Source organism: Cajanus cajan, chromosome 7 (genome assembly GCF_000230855.2).
Source record: "Cajanus cajan strain Asha chromosome 7, NIPB_CcT2T_4, whole genome shotgun sequence".
Lineage (NCBI taxonomy): Eukaryota > Viridiplantae > Streptophyta > Magnoliopsida > Fabales > Fabaceae > Cajanus > Cajanus cajan.
Window position 1 is genome coordinate 30,959,971 of NC_138523.1, and position 18,409 is coordinate 30,978,379.

Genomic DNA, 18,409 nt, shown 5'->3' on the forward strand with positions numbered 1-18,409 from the left:
TCATGCTTCCGTTGGGGAATTTCGATGATCTGGCCTTGATAGCTTTCACTGGGAAATTTGGTCCAAGTTGAAAGCTGAGATATCTCTGGGGAGTATTATTTCGGCAAGCCTCTCCAGGCTCAATTATTCTGTACAATTTTGCTGGATTTTCTGTATTTTGCCTTTTTTGTCGTTTTTGGCTCTTTCTGTATTTTTTTGCCTTTTTTGTCATTTTTTTGGCGTTTTCTGTATTTTTGCCTTTTCTGTTGATTTGCGGCCCTTTCTGTTGACCGCTGCCATTGATAAATCATGATTTGATATGTATCTTTTCCTTTAATTTAGCTATTTTACATTCCATCCATGGCTAATTATAGGATTTAGATAGATATGTGTGTTGTTGGGCCTAATTGGATAGTTGGGAATTATTATTCTAAATTTTGCTGTTTTTGGGCTGATGAACATGTCTCGGTTTTCAGGCCATAACTTGGGCTGTGGTGATCCAAATGGAGCAAACTCGGTGGTCCTGGAAAGCTAAGACAAAGACCTAAATATTTACAGAAGGAGCCGTTGGCAAATTCGTCCATCTAGAAGGTCCAATTCGGTGGTCAAAAATCGGTGCGGAAATGGAATCCAACTCATCCCACCAACAACACCAACTCATCCCACCAACTCTCCCATTTCGTTTTGTCTACTCTTTTCCCCATTATTTTACAATTTTTTTTTGTGTTGTATGAAGGCTATAAATAGGCCTTCATTTCTCCATTGCAAGATGTCCCAAACACCTTCAAATAAGTTACTCTTGGGTGTTCTTCTACCTCCCTTTCTTCTTCTTCTTCTCAATTTCTTCTTAGTCTTTCTTGTTATTTAATGTTATAATGTCTTTTAATTTTATGGATAGCTAAGTTTCTAATTCAGCTTGTGGTAATAAGTTCTAATGGATTTTGAGGTTTGAAGAAAATTTTGTGTATCCTCAACTCTTAATAATTGAATTTACCTTTATCTTTCTATCTTGTTTATGCTTATATAATTGAATTTGAATTGATCACTTAAATTCATTACATAAGATGTTCTCATTAACTCCTTGAACTAAGACCTATGTGATGCTTACTTACATTGGACTTAAGAAGGAATGCAAGACCAAGAATTATGTGACACTTGTTTACATTAATTTTGAGAAAGACAAAGGAACATTCATGGACTTAATTGATTGACTCATTAATTGTTTGCCGATTCAAGGACTTGGAGTTTAACTAGGGATTAAATGTGAATGAATAATTCTAACCTTGTTAACTCAAATCATGTTTGCTTAAACATTTGAAGAATCTCCTAAATTAATTGACGCTTGATTGATTAACTTTGGGACAAGCAAGATTTGATTAATTAAATTCTCCAATGGATGGCTTGTTGGATTCTTGGACTTAGAGACCAAATAGGGATTAAATTTGGACGCTTGATCCTAACCTAATGGACTCAAATGATGTTCGCTTGAACTTTGGAAAGAATCTATTTAAGTTTTGTTGGTGCTTAACTAATTGAACTTAAATGCAAGAAATTAATTATTATTTGAGATTGAGATTTTGAACCAAGGATAAATCCAAAGAACGAAAATCCACAAGTTGAAGTTTTTATCATCTAAGTTTATTATTCAACTTCTTGTTCTAAAAATTATATCAAACTCCAAACCCCCCCTTTTCCAAAATTTTGTTAATATTGCTAATATAATAAAAAGAATTTCCTTTGATCCTCGAGAGACGACTTTAGGGCACTACTGTGCTACAAGTTTAAACTCATTTTATTTTGTGTTTGATAGAGGCTTCGACAACCTCTCGTCAAATTGGCGCCGTTGCCGGGGATTAAAGGTGTCATTTTGTTATATTAGATATCTTTCATTTTATTTTATTTTCATTTTCTCTTTGTATTTTTGTATAGTGTATGACAAGATCTTCTATTAGTCCTTTACTTGATTTGGATCCTGAAATTGAAAGAACACTAAGGATAACTAGAAGAAGACTTTTTAGAAATACTTCTAATAATCAAAACAATAACATGGCTGATAATAGAACACTAAAACAATTGGCTGCACCCGATGTTTCAAATCCACCTTTATGCATTCAATTTTCTGCTAACGAGGATGACTGTGAACTAAAATCAAGTTTAGTTCATTTGTTACCCAAATTTCATGGACTTTCAGGTGAAGATCCCCACAAGCACTTGAAAGAGTTTCATGTTGTATGTTCAACCATGAAACCTGCTGGTAGCAATGAAGAAAGCATAAAGTTGAAAGCATTCCAGTTTTCACTAGTTGATGCAGCCAAGGAGTGGTTGTATTATCTCCCTCCTAAAAGAGTCACATGGGATGAAATGAAGAGGCTGTTTCTAGAAAAATACTTTCCTGTTTCTAGAACTGCAGCCATAAGAAAGAACATATGTGGCATCAAGCAAATGAATGATGAAACACTGCATGACTATTGGGAGAGATTCAAGAGGCTGTGTGCAAGCTGTCCACAACATCAAATCAGTGAACAACTTCTAATTCAATACTTCTATGAAGGTCTCTTACCAATGGATAGAAGCATGATCGATGCTGCTAGTGGTGGTGCTCTAATGGATAAAACTCCTGCTGCTGCCAAAGACTTGATTGCAAATATGGCAGCCAACACACAACAATTTGGTGCAACAAGAGGAACTAGTTCAAGGTCAGTAAATGAGGTACAATTATCTAGTACTGAACATCAAAGACTAGAGAATAGATTAGATGAATTGACCTCTTTGGTGCGAGGATTGGCCATGATGAAACAAGCGCCTGCTAAACTCTGTGGCATTTGTGCTTGTCCCTCTCATCCAACTGATGCATGCCCTCAGCTACAAGAAGATAATCCTGAAGAAGTAGCTGCTGTAAATAACTTCCCAAATTCCTCACAACCAAGAAATGACCAAGCCAGAAATAACTTCAATCCCAGATACAATGATCATCCTGGTTTCAGATGGAGCAACAACAACACATCACAACAACAACCATTTCCAAATAGGCAACCTTTCCAACAAGCTCCAAGGCAGTCAATGCAACAACCACAACAACAACAAAATAACCCTTCCTTGGAGGACCTTGTCAAACAAATGGCTATGCAAAACTTGCAATTCCAACAAAGAACTGATGCTAGCATTCAAAACTTGGAAAAGCAAGTAGGACAAATGGCATCTTCCATAAGCCAACTTCAAGCACAAGGATCAAGTAAGTTGCCTTCTCAAACTATTCCTAATCCTACAGGAAATGTTAGTGCCATCACACTTAGATCTGGAAAGACTGTGGAAGTTAAAAATGATGTGAAACCTGCCACTGCATCTGAGAAATCTGAAAACAAGGAGAAGCAATCTTTCCAGTCAAAGGATGAAGAGCCAAGCATTCCACTACCCTTTCCACAAAGAGTTTTACAAACTAGGAAAGCTGAAGCTGAAAAAGATAAAGAATTGCTTGAGACTTTCAGAAAGGTAGAAGTAAACATTCCTCTGCTAGATGCAATCAAACAAATCCCTAGATATGCCAAATTCTTGAAGGAAATGTGCACCCATAAAAGAAGGCTGAAAGGGAATGAAAAAATAAGTCTGGGAGAGAATGTTTCTGCTATCATTCAACCAATGCCTCATAAATGCAAGGATCCAGGTACGTTCACTATCCCTTGTACAATAGGTAATTGCATATTTGAAAATGCCATGTTAGACTTAGGTGCATCTATCAATGTCATGCCTATGTCTATCTTTAAATCTTTGGGGCTTGGTCCTTTAATTCCAACTGGTGTGGTGATTCAACTTGCAAATAGAAGTAGTACTTACCCTTCAGGATTAATTGAAGATGTCTTAGTTAGAGTAGGAGAACTAATTTTTCCTGCTGACTTTTATATCCTAGAGATGGAGGGTGAAACTACAACTAAGGTACCAATCATTTTAGGTAGACCTTTTCTTAAAACTGCAAAAACAAAAATAGATGTGCATGCTGGAACTCTTTCCTTAGAGTTTGGTGATAATATAGTCAAGTTCAACATTCTAGATGCCATGAAACACCCTAGGGAAGAACACTCTGTATTTCACATTGATTTGTTGGATGACTTGGTTGATTGTTATGCACATGACCATTTATGCATTGAATTTCCTGACATACATGATCTTGATGATACCATAAATTGTCATTCATGCATAAACAATAAATCAGAATGTGCTGCTTGTACTGACATAGAAGAATTTTTAAGCACTAACAATTTTGCTGAGGAATATAAAAAAGAAAAATATGCAGAAATTTTAGCTGCAGAATTGATAACAACAAACAGAATGTTGCCCTCCATTGTGCAACCACCAGCATTAGAGCTAAAACCTCTTCCTGATCATTTGAAGTATGCTTACCTTGAAGAAGGTTGTAAACTTCCGGTCATTGTTGCAAAAGACTTAGATGCTGAACAAGAAAGGATGTTGTTACAAGTTTTGAAGGACAACAAAAAGGCAATAGGGTGGACACTTGCAGATCTCCCTGGAATCAGTCCTTCTACCTGTATGCATCGGATTCTCCTTGAAGAAGATGCTAAACCAGTAAGGCAACCTCAAAGGAGACTTAATCCTCAAATTTTGGAAGTAGTAAAGAAAGAGATATCTAAGTTGCTCCAAGCAGGTATCATATATCCTATCTCTGATAGCAAATGGGTAAGTCCTGTTCAAGTTGTTCCAAAAAAATCTGGAGTGACTGTAGTAGCAAACAAAGACAATGAACTAATTCCAACGAGAGTGCAAAATAGTTGGAGAGTTTGCATTGACTATAGAAAATTGAACCAAGCCACAAGAAAAGATCACTTTCCGTTGCCATTCATTGATCAAATGCTTGAACGATTGGCTGGGAAATCTCATTACTGCTTCTTGGATGGATACTCAGGATACTTCCAAATCCACATAGCACCTGAAGACCAACATAAGACCACATTCACTTGTCCTTTTGGAACTTTTGCATACAGAAGGATGCCATTCGGCCTATGCAATGCTCCTGGTACTTTTCAGAGATGTATGGTAAGTATTTTCTCTGAATTTCTAGAAGATTGTATGGAAGTTTTTATGGATGATTTCACTGTCTATGGGTCTTGTTTTAAAACATGTCTAGATAATTTATCCAAGGTGCTACACAAATGCATTGACTCTAATCTTGTCTTGAATTTTGAAAAATGTCATTTCATGGTAAAACAAGGCATAGTTCTAGGTCATGTCATTTCTGAAAGAGGTATTGAGGTAGATCCTGCTAAAGTATAAGTTATTTCTAGTTTATCTTACCCCGCATGCGTGCGGGAAGTGCGTTCCTTTCTTGGTCATGCAGGATTTTATAGGCGCTTTATCAAAGACTTCAGCAAGATAGCATTGCCACTGTCTCGCTTGCTACAAAAGGATGTTGAATTCAATTTTGACCAAAAGTGCAAGGAGGCATTCCATACACTGAAGAAAGCTTTGACAAGCACGCCTATAATACAACCACCATACTGGACACTCCCTTTTGAACTGATGTGTGATGCATCCAACTATGCTCTGGGAGCAGTTTTGGCCCAAAGAATGGGCAAGGCACCTCATGTCATATATTATGCTTCTAGAACTTTGGATGCTGCACAAGCCAATTACACTACCACAGAAAAGGAACTTTTGGCTATTGTTTTTGCATTAGACAAATTTCGATCTTATTTGCTAGGTTCCAAGGTGATAGTGTTCTCTGATCATGCTGCTTTGAAGTTCCTACTAAAAAAAACAGATGCAAAACCTAGGTTACTACGGTGGATGCTTTTACTCCAAGAATTTGATTTGGAAATAAGAGATAAAAGTGGAGCTGAAAACTTGGTTGCTGATCACTTGAGCAGAATTGAACAACCACTTGATCCGATACCCATACATGATACTTTTCCTGATGAGCAATTGTTGAAAGTTCAGACAATCATTCCATGGTTCGCCGATTTGGTAAACTTTCTTGTTGCTAATGTTCTGCCTAAAAAAGCATCTAAATCTTACATTGCTAAATTAAAGAGTGATGCAAAATATTTTGTATGGGATGATCCTTATCTTTGGAAATATGGTAGTGACCAAATAATTAGGAGATGCATACCTGATCATGAAATTCACTCTATTCTTAGCTTTTGTCATAATCATGCATGTGGTGGTCATTTTGGTCCCCAACGAACAGCTAGGAAAATTTTGGAATCAGGATTTTATTGGCCTACTATTTTCCATGATGCATATCAATTTTGTAAAACTTGTGAACAATGTCAAAGGACTGGTAATATAACTCGAAGGAATGAGATGCCCCAACAACCTATGTTATTTTGTGAAATTTTTGATGTTTGGGGTATAGACTTCATGGGTCCATTTCCCACATCCTTTGGTTTTGTTTACATTTTACTTGATGTTGATTATGTATCCAAGTGGGTGGAAGCTAAAGCCACTCGAACTGATGATTCAAAAGTTGTTGTGGATTTTGTTAGGTCTAACATTTTCTGCAGATTTGGCATTCCAAGAGCCATCATCAGTGATCAAGGGACGCATTTTTGCAACCGCAATTTGGAAAGCCTCTTGAGAAAATATGGTGTTGTACATAAAACTGCTACACCGTATCATCCTCAATCAAATGGACAAGCTGAGGTGTCAAATCGAGAGATAAAACAAATTTTGGAGAAAACAGTCCAACCAAACAGAAAGGATTGGAGCAAGAGACTTGAAGATGCTCTGTGGGCTTATAGAACTGCATACAAAACACCAATTGGGATGTCACCTTTTCGATTGGTCTTTGGTAAAGCATGTCACCTTCCAGTGGAAATTGAGCATAAGTCATATTGGGCAGTAAAACAATGCAACTTAGCTTATGACAAAGCTGGCATGGAAAGAAAGTTGCAATTACAAGAACTTGAAGAGATTCGCTTAGAGGCTTATGAGAACTCAAAAATGTACAAAGAGAAGACCAAAATTATCCATGACAAAATGATATCAAGAAAGGAATTCTCTGTTGGACAAAAAGTTCTTCTTTACAATTCTCGCCTCAAGCTCATGCCCGGAAAGCTTCGTTCCAGATGGATAGGACCTTTTGTAGTTACTGATGTGTTCCCTCATGGAGCAGTAGAGATCAAGAGTGAATTATCACAAAATAAATTTAAGGTCAATGGCCACAGACTAAAAATTTTTCATACAACTGAAGGATACCAAGAGCAAACTGTTGAGGAACTCAGCTTGCATGATCCATTCCAACCTCCATAAATGAGGGAGTTTCTTTATCCTCTCCTTTTATTTCACTTGTCATAATTTACATTGCATAACATTGAGGACAATGTGAGATTTAAGTGTGGGGGGATTATTCGTTATATGTTTTTGTTATTTTGGGTTTTATGTTTGGTTGTTATGTAAAGTTTTGCATGTTTCTCTTTGATTTCTGGGTTTTGATAGTTTTTAGGCACTTGCTTCACTCTAAGATATGAGTTACTTGATGTTACATGGATTGAAATCCCTGTCTTTCTCTGCTTGTAAAGTTGATTATGAGGTTTGAGAGGTTGTATTGAAGGTAACAAATATACCCTGTGTGAGGAATTAAGCCATTCTCTATTCTTTCTTGTGTGATATGCCTCTTGATTGCTTGCACAGTTGCCTTGTCTTGACTCTATTTGATACTTCTTGATTCACATGCATGTTTGGATATGATTAAGGCATTTTTGTTCCTATAAGCCTCTAGCCAAATAAGCCTACCTTGAATTAACTCCTTTGATAACCCCTGCTAAGCCTATTTACCCTTCTTTGTTTGAAGCTCATTACAAGCCTTAAGTGAAAAACCAAGATCACCTTAACCTTAGGGAATTTTGGAGCTTTGGAATAGTTTTGGGAATAAATTCTTGAATAAGTAAGGGATGTATCATTGGTTATTAAATTTTGGCTAGTTAATTCTTCCTGTTGTATATGTCTTAGTGTTTCATGATGTGTGAAAAAAAAAAAAACAAAACAAAACAAAACAAAACAAAACAAAACAAAAAAAAAAAAAAAAAAAAAAAAAAATTGTTTGAGGAAAAGGAAAATAATTGGTGTTGGAGGTGTATTAGCAATTTTTGGGTTTGCTCTTATGCTTATTTCATACTTATTCCCCATTACTCCTATAGTTCCTCTGGTTTATAGCTACTTATCCTAAATTTTATCCCACCTTGTCCTTATTACAACCCTGAAAAGACCTTATGATCCTTTTGTGCATGTTTATTGGGCATTGATTTTAGAGGCTTGCCAAATCTATCTGTTGCTTGTTTTTTTCATGAGTGCTTTGAGAGTATACAGTTGCCTAGACACTTGAGAGATACAGTGATACAGTGCATCTTGTGAGGTTCTGTTACTTTTGATTCACCTCTTGAGCTGATTAATTATCTTGCCATGCCTTGAAATGCTTGGATAATTTCCATAAGTGTCTAGTTTCTCTGACTCTTTTTGTGTTGGATATTGTCTACTCCTTTTCTTTTCCCAGGATTCATTGAGGATTGCGTAAATCTGTTTGTTTTCTTGTGTGTATTGATGTCTATATTTCTTTCTATCTTTGGAATTGTTCTCTACTTTGCTTTCATGATTTTGCCCAGGAGTGCAAAAAGCTAAGTGTGGGGGTATTTGATAAATCATGATTTGATATGTATCTTTTCCTTTAATTTAGCTATTTTACATTCCATCCATGGCTAATTATAGGATTTAGATAGATATGTGTGTTGTTGGGCCTAATTGGATAGTTGGGAATTATTATTCTAAATTTTGCTGTTTTTGGGCTGATGAACATGTCTCGGTTTTCAGGCCATAACTTGGGCTGTGGTGATCCAAATGGAGCAAACTCGGTGGTCCTGGAAAGCTAAGACAAAGACCTAAATATTTACAGAAGGAGCCGTTGGCAAATTCGTCCATCTAGAAGGTCCAATTCGGTGGTCAAAAATCGGTGCGGAAATGGAATCCAACTCATCCCACCAACAACACCAACTCATCCCACCAACTCTCCCATTTCGTTTTGTCTACTCTTTTCCCCATTATTTTACAATTTTTTTTTGTGTTGTATGAAGGCTATAAATAGGCCTTCATTTCTCCATTGCAAGATGTCCCAAACACCTTCAAATAAGTTACTCTTGGGTGTTCTTCTACCTCCCTTTCTTCTTCTTCTTCTCAATTTCTTCTTAGTCTTTCTTGTTATTTAATGTTATAATGTCTTTTAATTTTATGGATAGCTAAGTTTCTAATTCAGCTTGTGGTAATAAGTTCTAATGGATTTTGAGGTTTGAAGAAAATTTTGTGTATCCTCAACTCTTAATAATTGAATTTACCTTTATCTTTCTATCTTGTTTATGCTTATATAATTGAATTTGAATTGATCACTTAAATTCATTACATAAGATGTTCTCATTAACTCCTTGAACTAAGACCTATGTGATGCTTACTTACATTGGACTTAAGAAGGAATGCAAGACCAAGAATTATGTGACACTTGTTTACATTAATTTTGAGAAAGACAAAGGAACATTCATGGACTTAATTGATTGACTCATTAATTGTTTGCCGATTCAACGACTTAGAGTTTAACTAGGGATTAAATGTGAATGAATAATTCTAACCTTGTTAACTCAAATCATGTTTGCTTAAACATTTGAAGAATCTCCTAAATTAATTGACGCTTGATTGATTAACTTTGGGACAAGCAAGATTTGATTAATTAAATTCTCCAATGGATGGCTTGTTGGATTCTTGGACTTAGAGACCAAATAGGGATTAAATTTGGACGCTTGATCCTAACCTAATGGACTCAAATGATGTTCGCTTGAACTTTGGAAAGAATCTATTTAAGTTTTGTTGGTGCTTAACTAATTGAACTTAAATGCAAGAAATTAATTATTATTTGAGATTGAGATTTTGAACCAAGGATAAATCCAAAGAACGAAAATCCACAAGTTGAAGTTTTTATCATCTAAGTTTATTATTCAACTTCTTGTTCTAAAAATTATATCAAACTCCAAACCCCCCCTTTTCCAAAATTTTGTTAATATTGCTAATATAATAAAAAGAATTTCCTTTGATCCTCGAGAGACGACTTTAGGGCACTACTGTGCTACAAGTTTAAACTCATTTTATTTTGTGTTTGATAGAGGCTTCGACAACCTCTCGTCAGCCATACACAAGCAATTTTTCCTATTTTCTATTTTATGCAATTGCCTTATGATAAGGTCTTTGAATGTGCAACTATTGTGTGATGCACAAATGCAAGTTTTATTATTTAATGTTTTTAGAAAAATGAATGGCTCTCCCTATCCTCCTTTTCTTGGAGGAACTTCTGTCATTGACGTGAGGGAATATTTTTGTGAGCCTTTTTACGCAGGAGATTACGGATTTTATAGGAACCCCTCCCATTTTCTTTTATTGACCGATTATTAAGGAATTTCATACAATTTTTTAGAAATACCAATTTAGAGGCATAATCACATGGTCAAGAGAGAAAAGAAATGAATAGATATTTTATTAATATTCACAAGTGTTTTTACAGAAAGATATACAGAAGGAAATTTCTGAAGAATGGCTGGCCTGGGTAGGCTATTTACATTGGGCTTAACAATTATATCTGCAATTGTTGCTCCGTACGTTCTTCTAGTTGTTTCGGGTGATATGCCTGAGTCAGGAGTGTAGACACTGCAAGACGCTTGCTTCTAGAAGATAATCACACGAATCGCCTTTCGGTTTTCGATTCAAGTGATCGTTGCTTGCTTTATTTTTATGTCTTATTCTTTTGCCCCTAACTTTTGCCTAGGACGTATCCTAGCGGGGGTGATTTTGCCTTTGTTTTGCCTAGTACCCTTGTACTGGCGGGCTTTTTATTTTGCCCTAACTTTTGCCTAGGACGCCCTTTTCGGGTTTTCATCCTAGCGGGCCTGTGCAAGCAACGTCTTCAAGCATAGTACTTCTTTACCACGTCAGCGTTGACTGGGTATCGAAGTTCTTCTCCATCCATGTCCGTGAGGATCAGTGCTCCTCCTGAGAAGGCTCGCCTCACCACATATGGTCCTTCGTAATTTGGGGCCCACTTTCCGATTTTGTCCTTTTGAGCTGGTAGCAACTTCTTCATTACCAGTTCTCCCTCATGATAGACTCGAGGGTGGACTTTCTTGTCAAAAGCCTTTTTGATCTTTCTCTGATAGGCTTGACCATGGCATATGGCGTTCAGCCGTTTTTCTTCAATAAGGTTTAACTGGTCATACCGGCTTTGAACCCATTCTGCTTCGGAAAGTTTTGCTTCCATGATTACCCTCAGAGAGGGTATTTCGACTTCGACGGGTAGAACTGCCTCCATCCCATAGACAAGGGAGAATGGAGTAGCTCCGGTAGATGTGCGTACGGAAGTCCTATAACCATGGAGAGCGAAGGGTAACATCTCGTGCCAATCTTTAAATGAGACAACCATCTTGTCGCCACCGGCCCAAACGGGCCTCGGCGGTCGCGAAGACGGTCAGACTCTCTTTTATTTTAGTTTTGAAAATGTATTGGATTATTAGAACGACTTGTTAAATGTCTCACCAATCCATGTTAATCCCAAGCGGGACCTTCCATGGATTAGTGGTTTTCATAAAAAGGAAGGGTTCGTGGAGTCGCCACCAATGTTTTACTCAAAACATTGGAAAAAGGGATAAGGCAATTGATTTTATAAATCAACTTTGGCCATTACAACCAGAGTTGGGTAAGGGAGTCGGTTACGCGTGGGGAAGGTGTTAGCACCCCACAGCGCCCCTTTCGGGTTCCCTATGACAGATTATTTCTAAAATAACAGTGTAAAATTACTAAATTACCCCTATTTATTCTAAGCAATTATAAATTAACTATCTACATGATGACAGTTTAAATATGCACACAGAAAGCAGTAAAAGGAAGGACTTTAAGAAGAAACCTTTGAAGCGTGCTTTTATATATTTCGTAAAACTGGGAAGCTTTTTGGCGTTCCCTCGCTCTACAAGCTCGCTCGCTCCCTCCTATAAAATTTTAACTATGGAAATCCGGAGGATTTCCCTTCGACTAGGTTCGATCCTCAAGCAAAATGGCTCGGGGCTCAAGAACTTCGTCGGATCAACTCTTCGAGTGATTTCTAGGGCAGAACACTGCTCAAAAACCCCAGAATACTCAAGGAGAGGGTTGAAACTATGTGTGAAAGTGTCCAATGACGTCCAATTGACGTCATATTTATAGGGAATAGGCGCAATACGGGCTACAGAATCAATACGGCCGTATTGAAATTTTTGAACTTCAATACGGCCGTATTGAGTTCAATACGGCCGTATTGAAACTCAGAAATTTCAATGCGCCCGTATTGAGTTCACTGCGGCTGTATTGAAGCTTCAATACGGCCGTATTGATTTCAGTACGGCCGTATTGAAGTTTCAGAAACTTCAATACGCCGTATTGAGTTCACTGCGGCCATATTGAAGCTTCAATACGGCCGTATTAAGTTTAGTACGGCCGTATTGGGCTTCATTCCCTCCACTTCCTTATTTTAAGCTACTCTAAGACCTCTAAACCTACAGATAGCCATCCTATGGTCTTCTAGGAGTCCTTTTGGCTGACTTTCCTTCGATCTTTGAGGGTCTTCGAGTTTTATTTCCGACCCGGACAATTTTAGGGGTCTACAGCTACCCCCCCTTTACTTAGTCGGACGGCCTTTTGGTGTACCGGCTGACAAGTAAAGGAGTTGACCCAATTGTCCGGGTGATGTGCCGACCTTCTGACTTGTAATGTCTTCCGGTGGAAAATTGTTGAGTAGCCTCTCCAGGTGGGTGCATACCTCGGCGCTTCTGACATCCTCGGTAGCTGAGTTTACCCTCTCCAGGGTCAACTTCACTCGACGCCCGAGCTGGAAGTTGAACACCAATGTGCCTCTGACGACGCTGATGGTTGAGTACTGTCTCTCCAGACCTTGAGTACCGTCTCTCCAGACTCTGAGTACCGTCTCTCCAGACTCTGAGTACCGTCTCTCCAGACTCTGAGTACCGTCTCTCCAGACTTTGAGTACCGTCTCTCCAGACTTTGTTTGAGTACCGTCTCTCCAGACTCTGAGTACTGTCTCTCCAGACTTTCTTTGAGTACCGTCTCTCCAGACTTTGTTTGAGTACCGTCTCTCCAGACTTCGTTTGAGTACCGTCTCTCCAGACTTCGTTTGAGTACAGTCTCTCCAGACCTTGTTTGAGTACCGTCTCTCCAGACTTTGTTTGAGTACCGTCTCTCCAGACTTTGTTTGAGTACCGTCTCTCCAGACTTTGTTTGAGTACCGTCTCTCCAGACTTTGTTTGAGTATCGTCTCTCCAGACTTTGTTTGAGTATCGTCTCTCCAGACTTTGTTTGAGTACCGTCTCTCCAGACTTTGTTTGAGTACCGTCTCTCCAGACTTTGTTTGAGTATCGTCTCTCCAGACTCTGAGTACTGTCTCTCCAGACTTTGAGTACTGTCTCTCCAGACTCTGAGTATCGTCTCTCCAGACTCTGAGTACTGTCTCTCCAGACTTCGAGTACTGTCTCTCCAGACTTTGAGTATCGTCTCTCCAGACTTTGAGTACTGTCTCTCCAGACTTTGAGTACTGTCTCTCCAGACTTTGAGTATCGTCTCTCCAGACTCTGAGTACTGTCTCTCCAGACTTCGAGTACTGTCTCTCCAGACTTTGAGTATCATCTCTCCAAACTCTGAGTACTGTCTCTCCAGACTTGTGCATACCTCGGTGCTCTCGACAACTGGGTAGCTGAGTATTGCCTTTTAGGCTTTGAGATGATTTTGTCTCCACAGTCCACGATGCTGCTTCGACGGTTTGATTTTGATATTGGTGCCACTGAGGGCTGGATAACGCAGGGATCCGTCTAAGGGATGTGCAGTCATTCATAGGTTCTTGTGTCCCAACTTGCATTGCATTGTTGGTACCCATGGGGAATTTCTGTTTCCTTGGGGTGTAGACACAGATGCTCTTCTTGAATTGAGCGATGCCTTATGTTTGGCTGACGTCCTTTGACGTAGGTGGAGTATCCCGGTTATCCTTATGCGGGTGACTCTTTTTGTTCTTCTGGTTTTGTCGCCTCTGTGTAGGCTGTTATCCGCTGGGGGATTTTGTCATTGATTGTGATTAGCCTCTTCTGTTAGGCAGATCATCTTGACGCTTGATGTTTGGCTAAGAGCCGGATTCCGCTTGGGGAATATTTATTGATATTTTTGATTTTTTTCCTTTTTTGAAAGAGTGCCTCTGAGTAGGCGAATTATCTTGATGTTCAGTGTTCGGCTGAGTGCCGGATTCCTCTTGGGGAATGGTTATTGATCTTTTTGTGATTTTTCTTGAAGGGGTGCCTCTGAGTAGGCGACTGGGGATTTAGGGATCTTATGTATCCCAGAGTATTATTTAGGAAGCCTCTGCAGGCTTAGCCTCACTCAACGCTTGAGCTGGAGAGCTATCTTCACTGAGGAAGTTTAAGTCCTTTGACTTGGATATTCTGCTTGGGAGATCGTACTTCCATTGGGGATTTTGACGATCTTGCTTTGATAGCTCTCGCTGGGAAATTTGGCCCGTGAGCTTGAGTTGAGGTTTCTCTGGGGAGTATTATTTCGGCGAGCCTCTCCAGGCTCAATTATTCTGTACGATTTGTCGAGTATTATTTCGGCGAGCCTCTCCAGGCTCAATTATTCTGAAAGAGTATTATTTCGGCAAGCCTCTCCAGGCTTAGTTATTCTGAAAGAGTATTATTTCGGCAAGCCTCTCCAGGCTCAATTATTCTGTACGATGAGTTGCTTTTCTTGTTCAGCCTAAGAATGCAAGCTGAGATGTCTTTTGGTGAGTATTATTTTGGCAAGCCTCTCCGGGCTCAGTTATTTTGAGAGAGTATTATTTCGGCGAGCCTCTCCAGGCTCAATTATTCTGTACGAGTATTTTTTCGGCAAGCCTCTCCAGGCTCAGTTATTCTGTATGATTTGTTGGATTTTCTGTATTTTGCCCTTTTTTCGATTTTGGCTTTTTCTGTGTTTTTGCCTTTTTTGTTGATTTTGGCTTTTTCTGTATTTTTGTTGATTTTGCCTTTTTGTTGGTTTTGGCTTTTTCTGTACAGAAATGTCTCAGTTATTCTGAGAGAGTATTATTTCGGCGAGCCTCTCCAGGCTCAATTATTCTGAGAGTATTCTTTCGGCAAGCCTCTCCATGCTCAGTTATTCTGAGAGTATTCTTTCGGCAAGCCTCTCCAGGCTCAGTTATTCTGTATGACGCTGTTGATTTTCTGAATCTTTGCATTTTGTTTGCTGCTGTCATACACAAGCAATTTTTTCTATTTTTTCTATTTTATGCAATTGCCTCATGATGAGGTCTTTGAAAATTTCTTTATGGCCAATACGGCCGCATCCATTTCAGTACGCCCATGTTTGAGTTAAAAATTTGTTCATAACCCCAATTTTAGTACGGGTGTACTGAACATGGTACGGACGCATTGTTTTTTCTGAAGTTTATATATTTTTTGTTTTTTTTGTTTGTTTTTTCAATAAACAGAGAATAAGTGATCTTCCAGTACACCTATCATCTGTATGCATGTATGCGGTATGATGCACCTAATTCTATTTGACTCTTTTTTCAAAAGAATTAACCGATGCGTTTTTGGATTTTGCCATTCCTCCAGACGGGCTGTGCGCTGCCGATTTCTGTAACCGAGGAATGATGCGTGTTATATTGGGATTTGGTGTCATCAACCAAATGATCCTTCCCTTCCTTTAAAAGATATGTCAACCCTCCTATTGACCACTATATCTCCATGTTTCCACTAGATTATTCAAAAATCGTTGGGACAAGAGAGAAAAGAAGGAAAGGATATATTTTCAAAAGTTTGTGTTTTAGAGGGGATTATTTTATTTTTTAAAAATGGATTTTGTAAGAATGGCTGGCCATGGTAGGCTTATTGTGTTTAGGTTTGTTCGATTAAACACTTATGAGATTAAGCACATCTTTGTTATTAATGATTGTGCTTTGACAACTTGGATAGCTTTTCTTGAGCCCCTTGTTGAATTCAATTGATGGTACCATCATGGATTTATTTTGTTTTTCTTTTTTGACGGCCCTAACTTTTGCCTAAAACACCCATTTGTGATGTCTTAGCGAGCTTTTGTCTTTGTTCATTTTTTCAACCCTAACTTTTGCCTAGGTCACCCTTTTTGTGGGATTCCTAGCAGTTTTTTGTCTTCATTTTGTAACCCTAACTTTTGCCTAGGTCACCCTTTTATGGGATTCCTAGCGGGTCTTTTGCTCTTATTTTTGCGCAGTCCCCTTTTTGGGTTTCCTGCCGAGCTTATTATCTTTAGGATTTCTTTATCCATGATGGCACTTATTGAGGCCAAGAAAAGGTGCTCCAAGCTGTCATGCACATTTCCACATAAAAATGATGCGGGTTTATTATTATTAAGATGATTTTAACCTCATTCATGTTTATTCAAACAGGGTTAAAATAATGTGGTCTAGAATTTTATTGCAAGCAAGAAAAGAAGCAATAAGAAATAATGAAAAATGATTTTATTATAATCATAGTGGAAACATGTGCCCTATCGAGGCTCGGGGGTCGGGCTGTCCCCGAGGAGTGATCTCTAATAGTCACTGAATTTACACATCCCTATTAGAAGGAAAAGGACACTTGATGACGACAACCGGCCTTGACGATTGTGAACCGGCCTTCCCAAAGATCTGGCTTAAAGAACGTCGAGAAGGATCTTGGTTCCTCTTCGTCCTTTGATCTTTGTTAGGGTTGTATCTTAACCCTTGTTTCCCCGGATTGTCCTTGATAATGGGTAGCTCCGGGATTCCTTGGGAGTCCTTGCCTAATTCTTGTCTTGGCAAGTATCCGTTCTTTGTGAGCATATGAGCTACCTTCTTCATTTCTCGGGGAAACGTCTCAACATTGGCAATTTCCAATGCTTGGAAGGCGGTTTCCAAAGCTTCCTCTGCTGCATCCACATAAGGTATGGTGGATGGCTTGCTGATGAGTATGTCATCTTCAGCTTGTACAGTCACCAGTTTGTCACCCATTATGAACTTGACTTTCTGGTGGAGCGTAGAGGGTACAGCTTTCGCATCATGAATCCAAGGTCGGCCAAGGAGACAGCTGTATGCCGGAGTAATGTCCATCACTTGAAATTCGACGTTGAAGATAGTGGGTCCAATTTGGATTGGAAGATTGATCTCTCCCACCACTTCTCTTTTAGAACCGTCGAAAGCTCGAACGATCATGTTGCTCGGGCGCATTTGGACTCCCTTGATTGCCACTTGATCAAGAGTTCTTTTAAGCATCACATTCAAGGAAGATCCATTATCCACCAAGACTTTTGCGATGTGGTACTCCTTGCACTTTACAGAGATGTGCAAGGGCTTGTTATGATTCGGTCCTGATGGAAGAGCATGGGCTAAAGGCCCAACCACTAGAGCTATGGCCAGGAGGTTACTTGAAGATTTGACTGCTTCAGAGCTTAGTGGGCCCGATGGGCTTGGTGGGCCTAGGGTGCTTCTTACTTGGGCTTAATTGAATATACACCATGTTTAATTGTACTTGCTTAGTTTAGGAATCTATTTTCATGTTGGTCTTGTATTTGACCATAGATTAGGGTTTAGGCTAGTTGGGCCTAGTTTTGGGCTTCATGGGCCTTTGGGCTTTTGATACCCAATATTGGGCTCATTTTCATTCTTGTAATTTTTCCTATTGATTGTATTCACTAGACCATTGTATTTTGGTCATTAGATTAGGTTTTTAGGAGGATTACATTAATAGGAGAAATAGGTTTCATTTAAGCATCATTTAGAAGTAATTTGAATTGAATTTGAGTCACATGGATAGCATGGGAAGGATCCGGCCATGTGAGCCTCAAATTCACTCCAAATCACTCCTAAATGACACTTAGATGAGGGTAGCATCCGTGTGAGTGTGTGAGTTGGCCAAAGTTTGAATTTCAAATTCAAATTTGAAATTCAAACTTGGCGCCAACTTGTTTCACCAAGGTGCCGTCCAAGTTAACCTAATTTTCCCTCCTATAAATGTAACCTTTCTTACCTTGTAACACACTTTTGAATATATGAGATATCTGAATTGTATTCAGCCATTCAAGAGTCACCGAAATTCCAAGAGAGAGAGCTTTAGAGAGTGCCTTCAAATCCCTTAGGAAAACCTAGTTTCCTTCCCTTTGAAGTGTGCAATCCCTTGTAGCTTGAGCTTGGATACTTCCTTCTATGGATTAGGTCTTCTAATCCGTCATTCCTCATCCATTTTGAGCTTCCATTCATTCGGTCTCCATCTCCTTTGAAGAAGATCCGTGCCTAGAAGAAGCTTGGAGGAGTTCACATCTTCATTTCTCCTACTTCTTCTATCATTTTTGGTATCAAGAGCAAGGTCTTCAAGGA

The 18,409-nt window shown here is 38.9% G+C and overlaps 1 protein-coding gene across 1 annotated transcript; it reads left to right on the forward strand.

Moving 5' to 3' along the window:
- The first annotated feature begins 281 nt into the window (after positions 1–281).
- Positions 282–9,322, forward strand: LOC145949515 (uncharacterized). Its single transcript, XM_083059509.1, has one exon. It carries the CDS (start codon positions 1,912–1,914, stop codon positions 5,260–5,262), a length of 3,351 nt encoding a protein of 1,116 aa, XP_082915635.1. The 5' UTR covers positions 282–1,911; the 3' UTR covers positions 5,263–9,322.
- The last annotated feature ends 9,087 nt before the right edge of the window (positions 9,323–18,409 follow it).

What these genes read in the sequence shown, in the direction of transcription:
- LOC145949515 (XM_083059509.1), top strand. Translation starts at nt 1,912, where the DNA reads ATGACAAGATCTTCTATTAGTCCTTTACTTGATTTGGATCCTGAAATT.